The sequence below is a fragment of the Coregonus clupeaformis genome, chromosome 12, assembly GCF_020615455.1.
Source record: "Coregonus clupeaformis isolate EN_2021a chromosome 12, ASM2061545v1, whole genome shotgun sequence".
Classification (NCBI taxonomy): domain Eukaryota; kingdom Metazoa; phylum Chordata; class Actinopteri; order Salmoniformes; family Salmonidae; genus Coregonus; species Coregonus clupeaformis.
Window position 1 is genome coordinate 34,409,013 of NC_059203.1, and position 8,425 is coordinate 34,417,437.

At 42.0% G+C, this 8,425-nt stretch overlaps 1 protein-coding gene and 1 long non-coding RNA gene across 5 annotated transcripts; one reads left to right on the top strand and one right to left on the bottom strand.

Annotated features, from left to right (window-relative positions):
• Nucleotides 1–623: 623 nt before the first annotated feature.
• LOC121578050 lies at nucleotides 624–2,647 on the bottom strand. Of its 2 annotated transcripts, none has more exons than XR_006002731.2 (3): nucleotides 2,255–2,647; nucleotides 1,230–1,281; nucleotides 624–712 (listed from the first exon to the last, which is right to left on the bottom strand). It is a non-coding gene; the product is annotated as an uncharacterized LOC121578050 (long non-coding RNA). The 2 variants fall into 2 exon arrangements; XR_006002732.1 differs by lacking the exon at nucleotides 2,255–2,647 and adding an exon at nucleotides 1,720–1,747.
• A 152-nt stretch (nucleotides 2,648–2,799) lies between these two features.
• On the top strand, nucleotides 2,800–6,989 carry nudt2 (nudix (nucleoside diphosphate linked moiety X)-type motif 2). 3 transcript variants are annotated; one of them, XM_041892124.2, is made up of 3 exons: nucleotides 2,800–2,888; nucleotides 5,443–5,575; nucleotides 6,116–6,989. In XM_041892124.2, exons 1-3 carry the CDS (start codon nucleotides 2,886–2,888, stop codon nucleotides 6,436–6,438), a joined length of 459 nt encoding a protein of 152 aa, XP_041748058.1. In that variant the 5' UTR covers nucleotides 2,800–2,885; the 3' UTR covers nucleotides 6,439–6,989. The 3 variants fall into 3 exon arrangements, with proteins under 3 accessions (XP_041748058.1, XP_041748059.1, XP_041748060.1); XM_041892125.2 differs by lacking the exon at nucleotides 2,800–2,888 and adding an exon at nucleotides 2,940–3,455; XM_041892126.2 differs by lacking the exon at nucleotides 2,800–2,888 and adding an exon at nucleotides 2,940–3,285.
• The last annotated feature ends 1,436 nt before the right edge of the window (nucleotides 6,990–8,425 follow it).

Here is an 8,425-nt window from a genome sequence, read left to right on the forward strand (position 1 = left end):
TTCCTGGTAGACTTAACTCATCCAACTTGAGAAGGCGATACAATTCACAAGTTAAATGTTCACAAAAAAAACAGAAACCCCTATCCCACACATTAAGGACGGAGACATGTAATTGGTAGCTTTTAGACTTAGTTCAGTCAAATCCTGCCTTTAGCATTTTTATGTCAGTGATCCGATTTGCCGCTTAAGCATCTGGACATGAATCAAATGTCAAAGGTCAATGTTGCCATTAATACTTCATCCCCATTTGAATACAAGCAAACTTTAGGAAAACCCCCAACTGTATATTAATAGTTTGACGTGGCTTCCTCTCCTTGCCTCCTTCACCTTCCCTTCAGATCAGTGCAGATGAGAAAGCGAGGAGAGGAAGCAACTTTAGACTATTGACTTGCAGCCCATCAGTCCATCAGGAGGTTGTGGCCTTAGATTTCTTAGCGGCATCTTCGGCCTCCATTCTCTCTCTCTCTACTTTGCCCTTCTCTCCCTGAAAGTAGTCAGATTCGATAAAACGGGACACGTGGGACAGTGTGACATAGACGTCCCCATCGGTCTCGGTCACAGTGTGGACTCTTTGCTTGATGCCCTTGGAGTACCACCTTGGTGTGGGCAGAGGGTCATAGGGGTTGGTGGCTCTGTAGATGCTCTCCCCCTCGGCGAGAGAGATCTTGTACTTGTGCTTTGGACACACAATGCACAGTTTGCCGTCAAATTCCTGCAAGAAGAACCAAATGAAGACGATAAGGTCTTTATCGATTTAGATTTAGATTGAGCGTATATGTACAGAGGAAAAGATATGTCGCTAGCAGAGGAGGCTGATGGGAGGAGCTATAGGAGGACGGGCTCATTGTAATGGCTGGAATGGAATTAATGGAACGGTATCAAAAATATTGAAACCATATGTTTGACTCCGTTCCATTCATTTGATTACAGCCATTATAACGAGACAGTCTTCCTATAGCTCCTCCCACCAGCCTCCTCTGGTCGCTAGTACCTTGTTTCCAACCAAGGTGCATGAATAGAGGAGCAAACTGAAAATGTGAAAGATATTCATCGATGTTGACAGTTACCAACCTGGCACACCACACAAACACAGACACAGACACACACAAACAGCGACCCTGGAGCCGTTTGGGGTTTGTGTGCCTTGCTCAAGGGCACCAGGGCTATAGGTGGCACCTGAGATATTGATTACAGCAAAGATTAAATAGATTTATCTGGATCAAGCTTACAATACTAGGTCATTCACCGCTATGTCTCCATTTTGCAACGGTCCTCCAGCATCTGTCCAAAGAGCAGAAGATCAGAGTATTGCAGAATAAGCAAACAGTTTATTTTACATTACATTTTAGTCATTTAGCAGACGCTCTTAGCCAGAGCGACTTACAGGAGCAATTAGGGTTACGTGCCTTGCTCAAGGGCATATCGGCAGACTTTTCACCTAGTCGGCTCAGGGATTAGAACCAGCAACCTTTCGGTTACTGGCACAACGCTCTTAACCACTAAGGGAAAATGACGTAAATCTACCACAGTGGTCGAGAGATACGCCCCAAGTGCATTTATTTACTTACAATAGATTGATAGCACTTTATTATTATTATGTATTTTTTAACACCTTTTTCTCCCCAATTTCGTGACATCCAATTGGTAGTTAGTCTCGTCCCATCAGTGGGGAGAACAAGTATTTGATACACTGCCGATTTTGCAGGTTTTCCTACTTACAAAGCATGTAGAGGTCTGTAATTTTTATCATAGGTACACTTCAACTGTGAGAGACGGAATCTAAAACAAAAATCCAGAAAATCACATTGTATGATTTTTAAGTAATTAATTTGCATTTTATTGCATGACAAAAGTATTTGATACATCAGAAAATCAGAACTTAATATTTGGTACAGAAACCTTTGTTTGCAATTACAGAGATCATACGTTTCCTGTAGATCTTGACCAGGTTTTCACACACTGCAGCAGTGATTCTAACATGCATTGACTGAGCGGGTTGAATACTAATCTAATCAAGATATATTAGTCTTTTATTTCCCATAAATAAAAAATTAAATATAGATATTTCTTCCACTTTACAGAGTATTTTGTGTTAATCGTTGACAAAATATTAGTAAAGGGGTGTGAATACTTTCTGAAGGCACTGTAGATACCAGCCCATAATCAGTTGGCTCTCTCCCTCCCTTTTCTCCTTAATAAAGTAAAAACACATTTCAATTTTTAAAAATTATGTCATATAGTCTTTTATTTTTACCTTGGTAGCAGCTTGTTCTCCTCTCTTACTGAAGTTGTAATTAACTCATTTGAGAAGCACCCAGTGGCCTGGTCTAATAAGGAAGTACCATGTTGTTATCTTGTCCCTCCAGCCCCTTTCAGTTGGCCATATCTACCAATTTCACTCTCCCGAGTGAGCACGTTGTTTTTATCTCTAACACAAGGTGGATATTCACATAGACAGACTAGAATGTTTGCTGTAAGATATATTAAAAAACATATCAGTATTATATAGTAAATGGGTTAATTGTTATCAGTCATTGCATGAATTCCGTGATTTCATAATACAAATACCATCTTAACTATCAACATATTAACTTTGTTAAGTCTTTGAGATATGCGCTGTCATTTTTGTTGTTTTTAATTAATTAATGAGTTTCTATTTTTATTTTTTATCCAACGTAATGATAACATTTTGAGAGCGGACCTTTCTATCAGTACTCAGCATGAACACCCCGGACTTATTTTTTTAGCGTACCCCGGACTTATTTTTTTAGCGTACCACTTGCCTTAGCCATTCCAGATATTAGAGAAAGGAGGAGATAGGAATCCCATTGGCAATGAATGGCGAAACATAACGCCCAATCGCCACGCAATCCCTTCTCAAAGTCATGGTGAGTCGAGAAACCTGGCATTTTCCTCGAAAATACGTAATGTCACGATTCCAAAGCTATACGATATTACAGAGAACAAGTTAATTATCTCACATCTCTGAAAATATTTGTAATGTTGTACTTCTTGTTCACAAAACTAATGTTGGGGTTTTGAGGTAGCGCCCAATGGACTCTCTTTCACGCCTTGAAGGAAAGCTCCCCTTGTCCCCAAGTTGCCCAAAATGCACCGCGCGGCGCATTGACGACGCATAGGCAACGTACACAATGGGCGTGAATACTAATCCATTGCAGTTTTCCATCTCCTCAAAAGTATCTCTGGACATTCAGCCTACATCCACGCTATCCTGGATTTGGGACATCCCTACCACCATTTAAATTGCAATTTAAATTGGTTAAGGTAAGGGATAAGGGTTAGGGGCGTCCCAAGAATAGCACGGACTATTCAGCCAATCGGAACGCGAAATTAGAATGAGGAAAGCTACGTTCAAGACTGCCTGAAATCAAGAAAAGTTCATCAACACCTGCGCTTCTTACAAGCATTTCTGATTTAACTTGAGTAATTTCACAGTAAGTCAGTGTAGTGAATGGTTATAACTTATTTTAGAAACTCATTGTAGACTATTGTGAGAACAAGCTAACCAGCAATGGACGAAATTCACTGCTTCCCAGCGACTATTTTTTCATGAGAATTTGTAATGCTAGTTACCGCAGTCAGTGTTAACCGTTTATGGTTATGGCGAGACATAATGTGGAATTATTGCTTTGTGTTGTATATGTTTATTTGGGGGCATTACTAAAATCCTGAAAAATTTAGCTATATAGCGTGCTGCATTTTAAAGATAAGCTACTGTATGTACAGTAACCACGAACTCATAGGCTAGTTTCAGTAGCCAATGATTCAACAACATATTAGTCATTCAAATCAATGTGTTCTCTACTAGGCCTAGTACAGCCCACCCTAATTGTTCAATAACAAAACGTAACCCCAAAACTACCTTGGAGTGTCATGAAGTAAATCATCATGAAGTTAATGTTTGAGTGACCATAAATGCATTTGTGTATTCGTAAAGAGAGAGGCGAATGCATAGTGCATTCGTAAAGTATTCAGACCCCTTAACTTTTTCCACATTTTGTTACTTTACAGCCTTATTCTAAAATTGATTATTGTTTTTCCTAATCAATCTACACACAATACCCCATAATGACAAAGCGAAAACAGGTTTTTAGAAATTTTAGCAAATGTATTAAAAATAAAAAAACATAATACAATACATAAGTATTCAGACCCTTTGCTATGAGACTCGAAATTGAGCTCAGGTGCATTCTGTTTCCATTGATCATCCTTGAGATGTTTCTACAACTTGATTGTAGTCCACCTGTGGTAAGGCACACACCTGTCTATATAAGGTCCCACAGTTGACAGTGCATGTCAGAGCAAAAACCAAGCCATGAGGTCAAAGGAATTGTCCATAGTGCTCAGAGACAGGATTGTGTCGAGGAACAGATCTGGGGAAGGGTATAAAAAAATGTCTGCAGCATTGAAGGTCCCCAAGAACACAGTGGCTTCCATAATTCTTAAATGGAAGAAGTTTGGAACCACCAAGACTCTTCTTAGAGCTGGCCGCCCGGCCAGGGAGGTGACCAAGAACAGGATGGACACTCTGACAGAGCTCCAGAGTTCCTCTGCAGCACTCCACCAATCAAGCCTTTATGGTAGTGTGGCCAGACGGAAGCCACTCCTCAGTAAAAGGCACATGACAGCCCACTTGGAGTTTGCCAAAAGGCACCTAAAGGACTCTCAGACCATGAGAAACAAGATCCTCTGGTCTGATGAAACCAAGATTGAACTCTGGCCTGAATGCCAAGCGTCACTTCTGGAGGAAACCAGGCACCGCTCATCACATGGCCAATACCATCCCTACGGTGAAGGTTGGTGGTGGCAGCATCATGCTCTGGAGATGTTTTTCAGCAGCAGGGACTGGGAGACTAGTCAGGATCGAGGGAAAGATGAACGGCGCAAAGTACAGAGGTCCTTGATGAAAACCTGTTCCAGAGCGCTCAGGACCTCAGACTGGGACGAGGGTTCCCCTTCCAATAGGACAACAACCCTAAGCACACAGCCAAGGCAACGCAGTGGCTTGATCGAACATCTCTGGAGAGACCTGAAAATAGCTGTGCAATGACGCTCCCCCTGACAGAGCTTGAGAGGATCTGCAAAGAAGAATGGGAGAAACTCCCCAAATACAAGTGTGCCAAGCTTGTAGCGTCATACCCAAGAAGACTCGAGGCTGTAATCGCTGCCAGACGTGCTTCAACAAAGTACTGAGTAGAGGGTCTGAATACTTACGTATTTTTTAAAAACATTTGCTAAAATTTCTAAAAACCTGTTTTTGCTTTGTCATTATGGGGTATTGTGTGTAGATTGATGAGGGGGGAGGGAACCATTTAATCCATTTTAGAATAAGGCTTAACGTATCAAAATGTGGAAAAAAGTGAAGGGGTCTGAATACTTTCCGAATGCACTGTGAGGGTAATGTCTATGTCTGTGCTTCAGGAGGTGATGGCGTTGCGTGCGTGTGGATTCATTGTGTTTCGTCGGATGTCACAGTCTTCGGTTCCCCAGGACAACATCGAGTACCTCCTCTTACAGACTTCATATGGCAAGCACCACTGGACCCCACCCAAAGGTATGGTGCATATCAGTGGCATGTTCGTTTTCATACCCTCTAGGCCTGTTATAACAGGCATAATATCACTCTTATGAGGGTCATAAGGGTCTATTGATGGCAGGCTACATATTTTAGTAGCTAACACTTTGCTTGAGGTGTAGCCTACTGTCAATAGTCCCCTTGTGAGAGTTTTATAAGTGTGACATTACATTATGCCTGTTAAAACAGACCTAGAGTATGAAAATCAACATGCCACTCATGGCATCTGACCCATGTCATGTTTTGTGACACGTTCTCTAATGTGCAGAATAAGGTGTAGAATTCATGCTCTATTCTACCTTGCACTATCTTTGGTCCCATACCAAATCGAGAAACACAACAATACATTTTGTTATGTCGTGCTGGGTCGTATTCATTAGGGCACACCGTAGCAAAACATTTTGTAACAGAAAATGAAAAAGAAGAGATTCTGATTGGTCAAGGCCAGGAAGTCCCTCCCTATTTGTCTGTTTTCTTTTGTTTGGTGTCCAATGAACACAACCCTGTGCTGGTCTCTAGGCCACGTGGACCCTGGGGAGGATGATTTCACCACCGCTCTGAGGGAGACGCAGGAGGAAGCAGGGCTGGGGGAGGAGCATCTGCAGGTGGTAGATGGCTTTCTCCAGGAGCTGTGCTACGAGGTGAGAGGGCGGCCCAAGACGGTTCTGTACTGGCTCGCGGAGCTGAGGGACCCCAAGATGGCCGTCACGTTGTCGGAGGAGCACCAGGACTACCGCTGGGCCAAGCTGGAGGAGGCCTGCTCCCTGGCCCAGTACAAAGACCTGCAGAACACCCTGAGGGCAGCACAGCAACACCTAGACGCAGAGCAGGGGAAACATTAAGACACTACTGCACACTATGCTGTGCTAGGAATTGTGAAGAGCAAGCTGCAAAAGCAAGTCTCTAGCTTTCAAAAAGCAGTGAGTAGATCACTTTATGAATGGAAAAGGGTTTGTTCATGTGTTTGTAACCTTGTCTCCAGGCTATTGGGCACAGATGCACGAGACTAGTGTCTGTGGGTCTGCACAGTCTTGATAATAAATGGAACAGAAAGTGTGAATCTAAAGTGAGTTATAATTCCTAATTCTATGGTGGGAATTTGGTCTGAGCAAGTCATTGGACCCCTGTGTCACATACTTATACCCCCAAGGAACTGCCACCAAACTAATAGTCAGAAAAGTTTTTAATGTGTTAACATTGTGTGATGACCAATAACCTATTTGTCTTGCATTTTAAACAAGATTAAAAACAATCCCTTAAAATATGGACCTTTCATTACATAACTTGAGCGTTGACTCACCAGGCTTTCACCCTTACTCCTGAGATATTTATGGAAAATATACAGTAATATGATTTTGATTTATGATCACAATAAATGAGTTGGCACATGTCAGCAGTAGTTGCCTTTTCCAATTAACTATCACATAGTTGTGTGTAAACCTCGGCTGCACTGTCAAAGATGTGATCCTGCAACAAAACATCACCACTAGGGGGAGACAACAAGTTGAATTTCACAGGAGGTGCACAATTCAGTCTCAGGTCAGCTAGGGCACCGTTCAACCAGTGGCTCATTTCATGCTTGAGAAACCAGATGGAGGTACTTTTGACAATGATGAATATTTAAGGTAAAATGAGCAGCCCAACATCCAATGGGGACTCATGCACCCCTGTTGCCCAACATCCAATGGGGACACATGCACCCCTGTTGTAAACTTATTCAAGAAAAGCCCTAGAGCATTGACTCAATTCAAGTCCCCAGACCTACCAGTTCCAATGGCTTCCTCAGCAAGTTCTCGTGAATGCAAAAGGACATGGTTAATTTCACCTGAAGTTAATTTTCTGTTAAACTGTTTGTTTCCTTTGAAAGTCGGACAAGAAGTTGCAGTAAACTCATTGTGGTATTTAATTTTTTTCCTACACCAGACCTTTCACTCTTCTTTCCATAATTGCATAGCCTAATAGTTAGGAATTGCATTACAATGGTGAGAGGTGGAGGGCTGAGAGAGGGAAGGAGGGAGAGGGGAAACAGAGAGAGAAAGCTTGAGAGAGGATGAGAGTTTAGATTGATCAGGGACCGACTATGTGTACTTAACTACTGTTGCCTTACAATGATTGAACCAGGAAAGAAAATAACATTCTTAATTTCCCCCCTTTTCCAAGTCCAAAGATTGAAACCTGAACAAATTTTTTTTAAATAGTTTTTTCCTGCTTTTCAGTGCAAGGCAAACAAAGAAACACCTGATCCTCAGGTGAGAAGGAATGTGATTTTGGGTAATGAAAGGAGAAAGGATGTCCAAAAAATAACTACTGTAGAAAAAAGGTATTGTCCACTGACTGACTGCTGCTTGAGCTTTAAATTAAGATTATAGTTACAAAAAAAATGCTTTGGCAGATTACCATGTGAGAGTTAGATTTTGACCCAGGAATCCGTTTTTTGCCAACCCATCCCACTTCAGGGTCCAGGCAGCGTCAGGTCAGGATACCCTTCAACCCTCTGTGAAGAACTAAGTAATATCCTGACTGCATAATCATAGAAAGGGCTACATGCTCTGAACTATGCTATAAAGATGTAAGAGTGCATTTTGTGCTGCCCCAAACAGGGATCGAACTAGTAACCTTCTATACAACACCACTTGTAAATCAAAGCCAACCATCTTGGCTTCTCTGTAGCTCAGCTGGTAGAGCACGGCGCTTGTAACGCCAAGGTAGTGGGTTCGATCCCCGGGACCACCCATACACAAAAATGTATGCACGCATGACTGTAAGTCGCTTTGGATAAAAGCGTCTGCTAAATGGCATATTATTATTATATCTTAGGCAACAGAGCAA

What these genes read in the sequence shown, in the direction of transcription:
- nudt2 (XM_041892124.2), top strand. An exon ending in CCACTGGACCCCACCCAAAG is followed by an intron (nt 5,576 to 6,115) that starts GTATGGTGCATA and finishes GCTGGTCTCTAG; the next exon opens with GCCACGTGGACCCTGGGGAG.